General features: G+C 42.0%; 1 protein-coding gene across 4 annotated transcripts in view; it reads left to right on the forward strand.

Annotated features, from left to right (window-relative positions):
- The window catches only part of Aoah (acyloxyacyl hydrolase (neutrophil)), a 203,335-nt gene that overhangs the window by 135,952 nt on the left and 51,894 nt on the right, over nucleotides 1–15,489 (forward strand). For all 4 annotated transcript variants that reach the window (XM_013521273.1, XM_013521274.1, XM_013521276.1 and 1 more), the window contains exon 14: nucleotides 5,447–5,529. In XM_013521273.1, coding sequence (XP_013376727.1) covers nucleotides 5,447–5,529 — 83 coding nt within the window. The remainder of the gene's footprint in view (nucleotides 1–5,446; nucleotides 5,530–15,489) is intronic.

Raw genomic sequence — 15,489 nt, forward strand, 5'->3', positions numbered from 1 at the left:
CAAAATGGAGATAATTTCTCTTCTTTCAAGGAGAGTCGGGGGCTGGGGATTTAGCTCAGCGGCAAAGCGCCTGCCTGGCAAGTGCAAGGTCGTGAGTTCGGTTCCCGGTACCAGAGAAAAACCAAAAAAAAAAAAAAAAAAAAAAGGAGAGTCATCCAGGTGGTCCTCTACAACAAAGGGAGGCCTGGTGTGGTGGCACACAGCTGTAATCTCAGCACTCAGAAGAATGATGCAGGAGGATTGCTGCAAGTTCAAGACCAGTCTGGGCTATAAAGTGAGTTCAAGGCCAGCCTGAATTGCATAGCAAGACCATGTCTCAAAAAAAAAAAAAGAAGGGATAAAAATGAGAGAAAAACTAGGAAATATTAGAAGATGGGTTTGATAATCCAACACCCAAATAATAGTTGTAGGAGAAAAACAACAGGAAAAAATGAAATAGGGATATCATCAGTGAATTATTCCAGAACATCTCTCAGAACTTACTACAATAACATGAAGTTCTAGGTTGAGAGGGTCTGTCAAATGTCTAACACTATAAATGAAAACAGACCCACATGAACCCTACTGCCATAACATTTTAGAGCACTTGGGGTACAGTATTACTGCAGGCTTCCAAAATGTCAAGACACACAATAGCTTCAGACTTAACATTGGGGGCTGGAATTAGTGGATATGTTACTTCAAACTTCTGAGGAAAATCATCTTAAACTAGAATTCTACAGCCAACTGTTTGGTTATCTATTGTAACAAAGTACTCTGAACTTTAGTGGCTTAAAACAATAATCATTAAACAATAATCACAATTTTGAAGGCAAGGAATTCAGGAAGAACTTGGATAGCCAATTCTTTCTCTCCACATGACATTGACCTTGGTTACTCAGTGGTATCCGTGCAATGGTCAGACTGGGCTGGAGGATCCAAAATGGCCTCACTTCAATAATGGTACCTGGGAAGGGTAACTGACTAGAAGGTGAAATTCAGTGGGTCCTCCTTCCTTTCCATGTAGGGCCATTTTTCTTTTTTCATTACACTTTATTTTTTAAACAATTTTAGGGTTACTAGAGGTCTGGGTGGAGAAAGGGAAAGAAGAATAAGGAAATACAGTAGATTCTAAGGCAATGATAATCTAGCCTGTATGAGTCTATAACAGTGGATATATGCCTTTGTTGAAACTCAGAACATGCAACAGAAAAGATGAATCATAATGTAAACCATGGACCTTAATAACGTATCAACATGGCTTTTCATTGTAACAAATACACCATATTTAACACAAGATGCTGATAATAGGGAATTTGAAGAGGAGATGTATGGAAGTTCTTTGTAGTTTCCATTTTCAGCCCAAGTTTTCTGTAAACTTAAGTGGATTTATTGGACTGTCTCTCCTCTGTAAGTCAAGGAAGGTCTCTAATTGGAATCACATACTATGTAGTCTTCAGGTTGGCATCTTCATTTAATGATATGCACTTAGTTCTTCCATGTCTTTTTGTGGCTTGTAGCTCATTTCCTTTTATCACTAAATAGCCAGTTGTATGGACACACCAGTTTGTCCATTTACTGAACTACTGAAGGAAATTTTGTCTTCAAGGTAGCTTCCTTTAGTGTCCATAGCAGGGTAGTCACACTGCCTTATATGATGTTTCAGGGCTACACAAGTCAAAAATTGCCAGGGCTTTTAAAAGCCAAAGTTGTCATTTTACTATACCCTATTAGTCAAAAAAAGTCATAGACCAGCCCATTCAAAAGTAGAGGTGTCAAGGATAGGGTGGCTGTCTTCAAGCTGCCACACCAGTCAAAGAGGAAAACTCTAATGGTCCTGAATGATAATTTCCTTCACTCTTTGGGAGCTTAGCAAGAAGCTAATTCATCACGTTTGGGGCACCCCCTCTAAATAAAACAGTTCCCTATATAAAAAATCTACTACAGTCCACTGTGGTAGCACTTGTCTTTAATCCCAAAACTCTGGGAGGCTGAGGCATGAGGATTGCAAGTTTGACCCCAGCCTTGGAAATTGAGTAAGACCTTATCTCAAAAGAAAAAATGAAAATGGGCGTACAGCTCAGTATGAAGGCCCAGGTTCAATCCCCAGTACCAAAAAAGTCTATTATTATTACACAGACATATTTCAACCTCTTTTCTTCAATAATATGCAGAATGCCAATCAGTATAGTTCCTGTCCCAGAGATGTTGAACCCAGCTGTGCCCTTTCTGAGAAATTTTCCAATAGGATAATGAGAGCCCAGTGTGATGTGGACTCTGCCCCTTCTCCACTTCAAGTTTTTCCCAAGTCCTGTGAACCTCATTGGCAGTTATATTTACAGTGTAAGCTATGTTTCTGGGCCCACCTTTTACCTCACCAAAAATCACATCAAAGAATAAAAGCGCTTTCAGATATACAAGTGTTGAAAAGGATAATGATATCTCCCATTCACCCCTCAAAGTTACTTAAAAGTATTCTCCATACAATATAGGAAAAATGGAACCTTCCATGAAACAGAATATCTAACAACTCAGGAGGAAGTGACAATAGAGACAGGAGCACCCAGGAGATCTGCTGCACCACAGCAAGGATAACAGGTCCAAGCTGAAGCTCCAGGAGAGATATCCACAAAGAAGATAACATTAATAATAAACTATTTGATACATGACAGTTCACTGAGAGGAGATCAAACAACAGTAGAAGATTTGAGAGTAAAGTAACAATAAATACTTGTAAAATTAGGCAAAGAAACAAAAGGCAACTACTGACTCCAGGAAAATAAAAAAGCCATAAAGAAACAGCAATTATAGATCAGCTGTGAATAGCTAAATGCTCCTCTTCCAGAGTAGGAAGTGAACAGTATCAAAGACTAAGAACCAAGAAGTGGTTTTAAAAGCTTATTATTTAGAGATAAGGAGAAAATACAGAAATTCACCCAATTAAATTTAAATTAGTTGCCTCCAGGAATACAGATATGAGGAAGGGAAGAAGTATGATATTGCTATTTATATACATAAATAAACTATTTCCTTCTATAAGGCTCACCACCTGAAGTCATTGTCCAAATTTAACTTTTCATTGAGACTTCCTGCATCTACTCTAATCTTAATCTCCTTTCCCTCCTCCTAATCACCTCTTCTTCCATAGACTTTATCACTTTCTAATATAATTTTCTTATCTATGATGTTTAGTGTTTTTATCTGTTTTTTTCCTACTGAATATCAATAACACAAGTGGGAATCTTTCTTTTATCCATTTTTCACTATAACATAAATGCCTAAAATGAATAGTGTGGAACATAGCAGGAGCTCAACAAACATCTCTTGAGTAAATTAATTTGTTTGTTCATTCATTCCGCAGTAGTGGTGATTGAACTCTGGGTCTTCACACTGAGCTACATCCACTACCTTTTTTTTTTTTTTTTTTTTAATTTTAAGATAGGGTCTCATTTAGTTGCCCATGCCAGGCTCAGATTTATGACCTTCCTGACTCAGTCTCCCATAGAGCTGGAATTCCAAGCTTACACCACCCTGCCTGGCTATTATGTTTGATACACTGTGTCAACTTGAGGAATCTAGAGGCTTGGCTAAGTAACTCAGCAGTTCTACTTCCTGGGGTGAAAAGGACATACCCTTACCACTCTGGGATGTTATTTACTGTGTCAACTTGAGAAGTTTAGAAGGCTAACTATGTGACTCAGCAGGGAGCCAGTGTCCTTACTTTGTATTCATCCTGAGCCTGTGCAAGAGGAGGGCCTGGAGATGATGTGAGTGTGACACGCCCCCCTGGGTGGGGGCAGTCTGTTTACAATATAAGGAAGGAGAAGAGGCTCGTTCCCCTCCCCTTGTGCTCTTGCTGCTTTTGCTGTCCTCTGTCATCTTGAGCTGTTGCTTCTGTGTCATGCCACCCTGCCTTGGAGCAAGCTGATTATAGACTGAAACCTCCACAAACTATAAGCTAAGTAAACCTTTCCTTCCTAATTTTGGGCGTTGTGTATTTTCTCTCAGCAATGAGAGAAAAGTAACCAAGACACTGGCTAATCAATTTGACTTTTAAGCTGTGACCATAAGAAGCTTTGATTTGAGAAATATAAATGTATATTTATATATATCAAAAAACCCATACTTAAAATATTGCTCAGGCATGTTGGTCTTCTGTTAAGAAATGTTGTTATTAGTTTCCCCAGATTTTAAAAAGGATTCTTTCAACAAGTTCCAAATACCCAGACATGATATATACTTACCTTTTTTGAGCACAGGAAGCAGTTTCCAAGTACTGGAATGCAATAAGATTTACAGAATAATCAAAAAAAGGGTGATTGTGTGTAAGGTTGAGATACAGACTTATACTAAAGAGAAGATACACTTGAAAAGTAATGGAACATATATTATTAGTTTACATCTGGTAATATTTCAAAAAGAATTTCAGGAAGTCTGTAAAAGTATAGACAATACAACATTCAGTTACATTTAAATTAAAATCTTGGCAAAAGAAAATAGAAAAATCAATATGGGACCAAGAGAAGTCAAAAATGCTTAAAATATGTATAATTATGGTTTGATACTCATATCAAATTTGTCTCTAAGCTCTGTGCCTATTAATAATAGTAACACTAATTAGTCCATTATCTAGAAGTAAGAGAGTCAACATACACGTGGTTTAAATAAGAAAATACGTGAGTTTATTTCTCTGACACAAAAAGAAACTTCAGAAATGTGCAGCTGGGACTGGTACAAGAGCTTGACTCCATTCAGTGCCCAGAGGTCCAGGCTCCTGCAACTTACCCCTCTGCTTTCCCAACATGGACCTTTTCTCCATCATCCAAGATGGCAGCATGACTCTTATGGGAAATGGAATGGGGGAAAAAGGGACAAAAAGGATCAGGAGTCAGTATCTAGTTGTTTCCTAATGAATATTACCAGAAATTGCCACTGGATATTTCTAATTTGATCTTATCATCCAGAACTTAGAGACAAGGCTGCTCCTAGCTGCAAGAGAAGCTGGCCACCCAGTCATCATTCTGAACAAACATGAGTCCTGCCTACAACTCTACAACAACATAGGAAAGGTAGAGGGGATCTAACGGACAAGAGTGTGTGTAATCAAAAGAATGAAGGCAATAATCAGATTCTAAACAACAGTATTAATAAAGATGAATAATTGCTCAAGAAATTTACTGCATTCCTTGGTAAAAAGATTAGAAAGAGACAGCTCCAGGGATCTTCCTATGAAAGAAAAATATTGATCTCTTCAACAATACTCTGACCATATCGATGTAACTCATTTTGTAGGACTACTTAGAATTCCCAGTAACTCACTCACAGTTCAGGGAGCACATATCAGTGAAGTTATGATTTTCTGAATTCATTTTCACTACAGTTTCCAAAAAATCATGCCAAAAAAATTTTTTTAGGCTTCATCACTGAATATCTTGACATTAAATAGATACAAATGTATTTTTTTCAGGATGGAAGAAAAATCTATTTACCTTCGTTTACGGAAAAGAAACCGCTGTAACCACAGAGATTACCAGAACATTTCAAGAAATGGTAGGTAGCTTTCTACCTAAGCCTTCATCAAAGTGCCTGTAATGGTTGATTCTGTTTGGTCAGTACTAATTTTAAAAAATGAAACAACAAAGACCAGAATAAAATGAACAGTCTCCCTTGCAACACTATTTGGGGTACAAGTGCCCTGATCTTAGGCTATATACCCGTAGCACCAGCCTCAGGCAAGGGGAAGATCTAGAGTGTCACTCAGTCACCCAACAGCAATATCTAGAAAGGCCATGGTGCAAGATATTCAGGACTCAGGAGTCCATACCTTAGTGAGCATTAGCTCAAGGGCTGGGCCAAAATCAAGGTCACCACAAAAGCCCTACCATCCCCAGTGGGGCAAAGTCCCTGCTGAGGTTGAAGTCTTAAATTTTACTTGTGTGAGTTTTGATCTCCCACCTTGGACCTGCAGGTAATCTATTGGCCCAGAATTTTGATAAAACACCTATTTGATAAACCGAAGCCTGGCTGATGCCTAATGAATCCCCAGGTAATGTTTTGTGACACCGTCATGTAGAGGTAGCAAATACAGTGCGTGTCACCATTCCATCTTCCCAGGCCTGGAGAGCATATTAGTAATCTGCCCTGGCAGCTCTGCTGGCTACACCCAGTCTGCCTCAGTGATTCTCACACTGAAGCACGTCTGAGAATCATCAGCAGTCGATTAGCCTTGGCACATGACATTAAGCCTATTTGCCATCCCTGTGCCCTTTCTAATTAACGAAGGATGTGAAGGAATTTTCCAAGCAGCGTGAGTTTTAACTAAATATGTTACCTGCAAATAATGCCTTTCTAAAAATAAATATTCTGCACAGAACCAATGTTCCAGTATTCTAAGAATAACATAAATTTTTAACTCATACATAGTAGCTGCCATTGATTGAATGCCTACCTTAAGTGCCAAAAATTCCACACAAATGCTGTCGGACACAAATGCTGTCAAACAAATATTATTATATTTCTTCAGTACTATGATTCTGCTGATTGTAATAGCTCTGGAAAATGTGGAGGGAGGAGAAAGGAAGGAAAATTATTATGTACACATTGATGGCAGCACCCAACCCAATTATCAAATGTGTTAAAATATATTTCTCAGAAGAGAGGAATTATAAGGATTTCCACATTGTTGAAGCTGAGGAAACAGAGGCACAGGCCAAGAAGCTTGTTCCAGGATTCAGTTACAGAGCTGAAATTCCTACCCTGATTCCTAGCTCCACTCAGACACCAACAAAGATAATATGCCCATGGTCCCTGAGCTAAGATGAGCTGTAGAAAGTGGTCAATCTTACCTGTGTGCACATACACACAACTGACAGTTATGATCCAACTAACAGCAATAATCATCACAGATGCAGCTCCTTGCTGAATAATTTCCTTTAGTGAGGTAGAAAAATAGCCTTCAACACTACCACTATCACTCTCTTCCGACGCAAGCCACACAAAAAAAGAATGAAACCTCATTTGCATGGAGTATTATGCAGCTCTAGAAAATGATGGCTAATAGTCTTTTTATTTTTTATTTAGAAAGTTAAAACAGTGGTTCAACTTCAACCATAGTGGAAAAGAAAAAAAAATCCAACTGTTCTTAGGTAAAAAAGATTGCTAGAAAATACTCCAAAATTGTTATGTTTGCTGGGTTATGGGTAATTGCTTTTTTTCCTATTTTTCTGTTTCCAAAAGGTTTCTTTTCTTTTATACAAAAAAAAACTTTTTACAAATCCTGGAAAGTCATTGAGTCCAGAATTAGCAATACCAGTAATATTACTAGTAATAATAATACTAGTAATAATACTAGTAATATTGGTAATACAGCTAAAGGTATCCTCAAGTAATGGCAGGATAATGAGAAGCAAGATGCTTCCAGAAATCCAAGTTGTTCACCAAGAAATCCAAGCATGAGTTGTTCTCTCCCCATGTGATTTCAATGGCAGCATCTCTCTCTTTCCCAGAACGCAGACACATCAATGTTACCGTCCTACTCATAATGAATGCAGGAATAATTTGTTAAATATATAGCCAGAAGAAGAGACTCCAAAGGACACCCCCAGACAACTGATAGTAGCCAGTTCTCCTTGCGTGTGCTGCTGCCTTAACAATACTCCTTTAAAATTTGGGCTGTGGAGATGAAAAGAGAAGGAGGTGGGAGGAGCCCTCCTCCTGAAAAGACACGTGTGTCAAGATTTGATGGACGCCTGTGGCTTCTGTCAGACTTTGTCTAAAGAACAGATGCAGGGAGGGGGTATTTCCTTCCTTTTCTTTGAATCTTCAGTCCTCAGATGTGCATACGATGTACACCTTGTCTAGTGTTACTTCTCTGAAGATGCCTCTTGACTATTTTTCTAAGAATGTAATTCTGAAAGGATTTTTTTTAGATCTTCATAGCTGCTCATTATTTAATGTCCTGGTTTTACTCTGCAGCCCCTCTTCCTCTTTCCCGTTGCTTCTCCTTGCTATGGATTTTCTTTTGATATTATGCAGCATGGAACCTGACTACCCACGCCAAGTTATTTCAATTACTCCCCAAGGTTTTTATTAGATATAGGAAAAGTCAGCTTTCTACATTCTGCATATTTATAGCTGCACTGATTTTTCAGAACCAGTGAGAGAGAAAGAGGAGACAAGGGAAGGAAGAGTTGAATGGAATATTAAAACATTTCTTAAAAAATTGTATAAGAAAAATTAAAGAAACAGCTCCTATTTTCACCTGGGCTTTTTATATGAGATCTCAAAAATTTTTATAGACACCTCTATGTACAGAACCACTGCCAGGGACATAGAACATTTTAAAATGGAAAATGTAGAAGTCATCTTTAATTCAGGGAATAATTATCTGCCAAAAGACGGTTAGGGACAGTCAGGTTCCTGCCAAGTCCTCTTTACAGGCAGTAAATGAGATGGCTTGCTGGGCGCTCACAGCTTTTAACAGGTCCAAAAGGGCCACAGTGGGAGGCAGCCAGGGTCAGGGTAGAAAGGGACCTCTGTGCACTTGGCCGGCGCCCACCTTTCCTCTCAGAGATGGAACAAGAGATCCAGAAAACAGAGAACAGAGGTTTTCCCCTCCTGTTATTCTTTGAGTATACAACAGAGCTGGTTTTGAATTTAGGAGCTGGAATTGCTGTGTGTCTTGAGCCAATCGCTTACTCTCTCTAACCTCCTTGTGCATCTGTAAGATGAGGATCCTGGCTCAGTGAGCACCATTGTTGAAGGCGTCTGGATCTCACTGTGGGTTAGCTAGATGACAAGCTGGCGTGAGTGGAGCATCCCTCCACCCTGTCCTCCTAGGGGACAGGCTGCACCCAGACTCAGTGGGACAAGGGCATAGGGAATGGGGGACCGCCTCCTTTTCATCTTTGCAAGCCCAGCATTTCTCTGTTAACCCAATTCCCTTAATGAAGCCACATGGCATTAGGAAAGCATCACTACCCTAGTGTGTGATTGGTCCACACACATGGCCTCTCACACTATGGGAATAGTAACAGGACGCCTCTGAGCCCCGCGAGCTGCAGGAAGGAGTCTTGATCATTTTTTCAGTTGTAGAAGTTTTTAAAAATAACAAAGTAGAAAGAAATTTAAAGGACACACATGACTTACAGAGCTCAAGGGCAGCAGAAAGACATCAAGAGCTGGACATCGAGGCCCCTGGGGACAGTGGCAGCCAGGAAGGTGACAGTGATGAGTTGGGACAGCCAGACACACCAGGGTGTCTTGCAAAGATAAGGGGCTCCCTCTGGGACAAAAAGGCTGGGCTGTGGACTGGGGCAGGAAGGATGGAAGGTGGAGATGGTAGGTGTGTGGTTCACAGGGTGACGGGGGCGAGGGAGGGGGCAGATATGATGAGATTAGCAGAGGGGTCCAGGGGCTGAACCTGCAGGGTCACTCTGCTCTGGACCACTGCCCGCCATCCTCAGGCTGAGCCCCACTCCTCTCCTCCCTAATCACTGCCCTTGCCCTCTGCTCCTCCAGAGAAGCCTTAGCTGGTGGAGCTGGGAGCTCTGGACCATGCTGGGGCTGAGGTTTGGGATGCAGGAGAAGCATGTATGGGGCTTCACTCTGCTCCTGACAACATGCTCACCCCAGGGAGATATGACTATGAGAGGCAGCACCTGAGAGGGTACAATCAGGGATACTAGTGAGCCGGCTCTGGGCCCCTAAGTCATTTCCCATTCCTTCTCACCACATGGGCCACTCGGTGGGACCTGGGCATCAGACCTCAGCCCTGTGGTTTTCTCCCACCATCCCTATCCTTGCCTGATGTCACACCCCTGGTCCCAATGCCCTGCAAGCCAGCTGCTCCAGCACACAGGCCCTGTGCTCACTCCTCTGCTCCTCACTCTCCTGGGCTGCTGTGGCTGCATTGTTTCCAGGCTGGCCTCACAGTTGCACAGGGCGCAGGAGCCATGGGGGTCATGCTGGTATTTCTAGCACCAAACCCTGCCCCTGCTGCACACAGTAGCGCTTATCTGTCCAGCACATTGTTTTTAACCTAAATAACTTTCAGGAGTTCAGTTTTACCTTTGAAGAAAACTACAGCCATAAACAGTCATCTTTTGCCAATCTGAATGTCTCCTTAGTCGGGGGAAAATACACTTGACTGGCAAGATCATGCTACATTTAAAACAAAGGGTAAGAATCATTAGGAGATACGGCCTCGCACCTGTAGAATGACCATCATCAAAAAGAACAAGCACTGGGGAGGACGAGGAGAAGTTAGAGCTTTTGTGCATTGTTGGTGGGAAGGTGAGGTGTTTTAATCCCTATAGGAATGCTATGGCAATGTCTCAAAACATTACAAACTGAAATTTCACTTGATCCAGGAATACTACTTCTGAGCATTTACCCAGAACTGAGAAAGGATCTCACAGAGATATTTGCACGCTCGTGTTCCTTGAAGCATTGTTTACAATAGCCAAGAGGTGTAACCAACCTATCCATTAACAGGTGAAAGGACAATGTAAATGTTGTATGTGACAGAATGCATGCAACAGAATACTATTCACCCTTTAAAACAAAGCACGGTCTGCCATAGCAACAATATACATGATCCTTAAGGCCTTTATGCTGAGTGAAATAAGCCAGTCACAGAAGGATAAATAACCACATGACTGCATTTCTAGAAGACATCTAACACAATCAGACTCAAACTAGGAGCAAAGGGTAGAATGAGAGCTACAGGGACCCGGGGATGGAAATGAGGAGTTGCTGTTCAAGGGTACAAGATTTAGGTTATACAAGATGAGAAAGGTTTAGAGATCCGCTGTACAACAAACTCCCTGTGAATAACAATATTGTATTGTGCACTCAAAATCTGTTACGAGAATAATTCTCATGCTGAGTGTTCTTATTGCAATGAAATTTTAAAAGTTGAATAGATAAAAGATGCAAGCAAAATAAAACAGGGTAGAGGAAAAACTAATGTAAAATTAAGTTATTTGTATAATATATTTGAAATCTACTTCAAAAATCAACAAGATTCACCTGCTTTTAAAATAAATAAACATATCCCAGTCCTCAACCTTTGTCGCTGCAGGGCCAGTGGGTGTGTGGGAGGCACACAGGCCATCCTCAGTTTGCAAAGGAGACTATCCTGGCTTGGAATAGAATGTCTCCTTCGCTGGCAGCCTTCCTCCATTGGTTTTTGCAAGTCTAACAAAATCTTGTGCAAACACCTGTTTGGGGAGGTTTTGTTTTCAGAAATTCAAAAGCACTGAAGGGTGTTCCCCTTCCCCTGGGGACTAATCCTGTCATTGCATAATTGAAAGTGTGTACCCGTTGAACCGGAAATAGAGGCTCCCCTGTCTGTGCACCTGCTTGCAGGGAGGGTGGGGAGCAGGGACCACCTTAGCGCAAGAGAGGAAGAGCGCAGACTTGTGAAGCTGCTCTGACTGAACCATGTGTCTGCAGCCTTGCGTCTCTACCGTGCCCATCCCTCAGCCCTGGCTTCGAAACAAACTTGGTCTTGAGCCTTTTAGGTTCTCCACCTCTTGCCCCACCCCACACGCATACACTTAGAAGAGACTTCCTCTGGCTGTTTCCCTGCTCTGGACTTGGGTTAAACCACCTGGAGAATGGAAAACTGGGTGAGGCTTCTGGTCAGCCTGTGATATTCCTGATAACTGAATATTGAAAGGGGAGGAGAGAGACTGAGACTGAGTGGGGGAGGGACTTAGGGGCTGAGGAGTAGGCTCTGTAGAGAATCAGACTGAGGGAAGGAGACAGAGGAAGAGATACGGTGCATACGTGAGGAAGGGAGCAGTGACCATGACAGCTGGGGTATTGAGATGTGTTTTAGTTAGTTGCTGAGACAAAATACCCAACACCCAAGTTAAAGGAGGAAAAGCTTATTTGGCTCACAGTTTGTAGAGGTTTCAGGCCATAATTGGCTGGCTCCAAGGCAGGTTGGCATGGCAGAGGCGTAACACAGAGGAGGAACAGTTCATGGCAGGCAGAAGGTAACAAAACAGTGAAGTAGCCAGCAACAAACAACAAGCAACAAGTAGCACCAGGCGTGGTGGTGCATGCATATAATGCCAGCACTCGGGAGGCTGAGGCAGGAAGATCTTTGTGAGTTTGAGGCCAGCCTGGGCTACAAAGTGAGCTCAAGGCCAGCCTGAACTGTATAGTAAGACCCTGTGTCAAAATGACAAAAAAAAAAAAAAAAAAAAAAAGTAATAACCCTCTCCGTCCTTTATATCCTATCTAGGCTACCCACCCTTAGAGCAGGTAACACTCACACTCAAGGTGGGGCAGCCTTAATCCTAGCATCATGGCATGATTCACTCCCAGCATCACACACCCTAGATCCAGCCACCTCCAGAAAGCTCCACTTATGACCACATGAGGCTTTGGAGGACTTTTGGATACAAACCATAATAAGACAGGATAGAAAAAATAAAGACAAGTTTTAAAAACAGACAAATATCATAAATTGTAAATTGCAGTTTTATTTAAAAGTTCTGAACACAAACTCAGTCAAAAATTCCTAAGGTCCTTAAAGATACAATAAGCCTGGGCTTTTCCCTGTTACTGTAAATGCACCTTGGCCATTCGCTGTTACACTTTACCTGAATGAGCCTTTTCACCTGTGAATGGAACATCCCTTTTTACCTGGAAAATGGCCTTTCCCTCTGGGTAGGCTACGGCTCCAGAGAGTTGAACAGGCCCCGGCATAGAGAGGCACCAGGTCACACCACTTCCAACTTTGCCTCTTTGGCATGTGGACTATTTTGAGCTAAAGGCCACCGAAAAAAAATCAGCAGCTGCAGGAAAAGGTCTAAACACAGGGTGCAAGTTTTCCTTTTGAAAAGGAGATTCACATTTGCTAAGGAACTTTTCATTTGTAAAAATATCCCTCTTCTCTGTACCAGGAAGAGGACAGTTTAGCCACCTCTATCAATGGAGAAGGCACCCGCTGAGATCTGCAAACCTTAGTGTCCAACACCCATTTGCCATACTTTCTCCCCCTACCTTAAAACTCCAGTCCCTTCTCTCTCCACCTAAGATTGTCTGAAAGCCCAAGTTCTGCCCAACCCTCTGGGTCACTCATCACCAGGTGCCCTGCGTACACATCTTGCAAAGCACCATAATGAACATCTGTTTATTTTCTCTCTTAAATCTCTTTGGCCAGTGTATTGGCCCCAGCTGAAAAACTTAAGCTGATCACAGGAGATTTATTTTTCCTTCCTCACAGAGCCGAGTAGAAGAAAAGAAACTGCTTTTGGGAGATGTTCTAACAAGAACAGATGTGAGGGAGTGGTCCCCATGTTGTTAACCTTAAAGAAACCCGACAGAAAGACTGTGCTCCCCATCAGCAAGAGAGGTGGGCACAGAAATCCCAACTGCTCAAGCCTTACTCCATGCCAGAACCAACAAGCCCAAGTCCTTTCAACCCCTAGCTGGTTAATGATGTGCCTCACCCAGGAATATTGCCAGTGACTTCGGTTAGACTCCCACTCCCCTGCTCTGTTGTCAGCAGCGTGTGTGAATGTGGCGGGAGAGGTCTTTGAGTTTGCTATTGGTATTATCACACTTATTTCTTTTATCTAATACTAAGCACTTTCTCGAAGTCAGACACTACGCTAAGTCCCTGATGTACTCTGTCCCATTTGCAGCTTCATTTCACAGGTGAGGCTGGGGATGTAGCTCCGCAGCCCAGCACCCACCTGGCAAGCACAAGGTCCTGAGTTTGACTCCTGGTACAAAAAAAAAAAATTCCATAAACATTTTACAGGTGAGGAAACCGAGGCTGAGAAAGGTGAAGTAACTTGCCCACGGTCCATGAGCTTGTCAGTGTAGACCTCAACCTGTGTCTGGCTCACACTGAAGGACACACTCCCACCCATGCCACGTGGAACCTTTTCAGGTTTGGCCTTGAGAGTCACCACCTTCTTGCCTTGGAGAATCAGTACCCGTCCCAGAGCTGGCCAAAGCCAGAACTCGATACCTCACCCTAGTGCTCTGGGTCTGTTTTCCTTAACAAACATGGTGGCCTTGGAAAGGATAGAGGCAAAGGGAAAAAGAGGAAGAAAGATGAAGAGAAGAAATATAAATGAACTAAAAAAAAAAAAAGAAGAGAAATATAAATGAACTATTAAAAAGAATCTCAATCCAGGCTCTGCCAAACTCAGCCACACATCGAAGGACTCTATTTTTAGCCCTCTCCATGGTCTCTATTCTGGAACAAAGTAAGTTTTCTACTTTAACTAGCTCACTCAGCTTCTGCTATTGTATTCTGGCCAAAAGTTGCATAACCTGTGTTTAATCAAGAAGAAATATAAAACAAACTCAAATCAAGGGACATTTTACCCAAAAGCATTGGCCAGTACTACTCAGAAGTATCAAGGTCACAGAAGAGCAAGACAAAGCCATTGTTCCAGATTAAAGGAGACTAAAGAGACTTGATAGCTAAATATAGGATGTGATGTTGGCTGAGATGCTGGGCCGGCAAGTGGCCGTCAGGGGAACAGTTAGTGAAATTTAAATAAGCTTTGTAGACAGTAGCATTATTCCAGTGTCAGTGTCTTGATTTTGATCATTGAATTACGATTATTAAAGATGGTCCCCTTTAGGAAATCTGGGTGAAGGGCATGTGCAAATCCTTTATTCTACTTTTGCAAACTTTCAGCAGTGATTTCAAAAATGAACATTTTAAAATCATTTTTAAAGCCGCAAGGAGAGCATTGGAGAGAAGCCCAGGTGTCACCTGCGCGGGGCTGACGTGGGCCCTGGGGACTGTGCAGCAAGCCTGGCTGCAGGACTTGGTCTCAACCCAGAGCCTGGAGAGATGACAGGAGTTATTTATCACAGAACAACTAGGACATTTCCGTTTAGAGACACAGTGTGGTCACAGCCACAGGGACTGGTTTCGGTAGCAATTGTTGAAGTGCTTGATCTAAAAAGAAACTGCTGATGGACATACTTGATGCCTACAGTTATGAAAAGCTGCTATTTCTCCTAATGATTAAATAGATCTCCAAGATATGGAGTTTAATGGTAAGGGGAACTTTGAGAAAGAGGAGCATTTTGATCTGAGGTGTCTTATAGAAAGGGACACAAATCACCCTTTTGTTATTTATTATGTGTTTATTATCCCCATCTTTAATCCTTGTTTGCAAGATTTTTGGAATTCAAAAGATCATTAAATGATGGAGACACCGTGATCCAGGTGGGACTGTTGCTTAGGACTGACCCACACAGCTCCCCAGGTAGGAGCAGGGTGACTGTAATAGGAAAGTTGTAGGCCTCTGCCTTCCTGTTTTGTCAAAAATTTTTGTCCTGTGCTGCTCCAGTCAGCACAGCTGCATAGAGGAATTTCAGCAGCAAATATCTGACATTTTTCATATGCAATTGCCTATGGCCAGGGTTCCTGATGGCCTAAGGGGGTTTCCTTTCAATAATTTCCTTTGCTGAGAGGCTCAGGTAAAGGCCATGATGGGGAGAGATATCTGCTATTTGTGT

This window comes from Chinchilla lanigera, unplaced genomic scaffold, assembly GCF_000276665.1.
Source record: "Chinchilla lanigera isolate Chin_1 unplaced genomic scaffold, ChiLan1.0 scaffold00059, whole genome shotgun sequence".
Taxonomy (NCBI): Eukaryota; Metazoa; Chordata; class Mammalia; order Rodentia; family Chinchillidae; genus Chinchilla; species Chinchilla lanigera.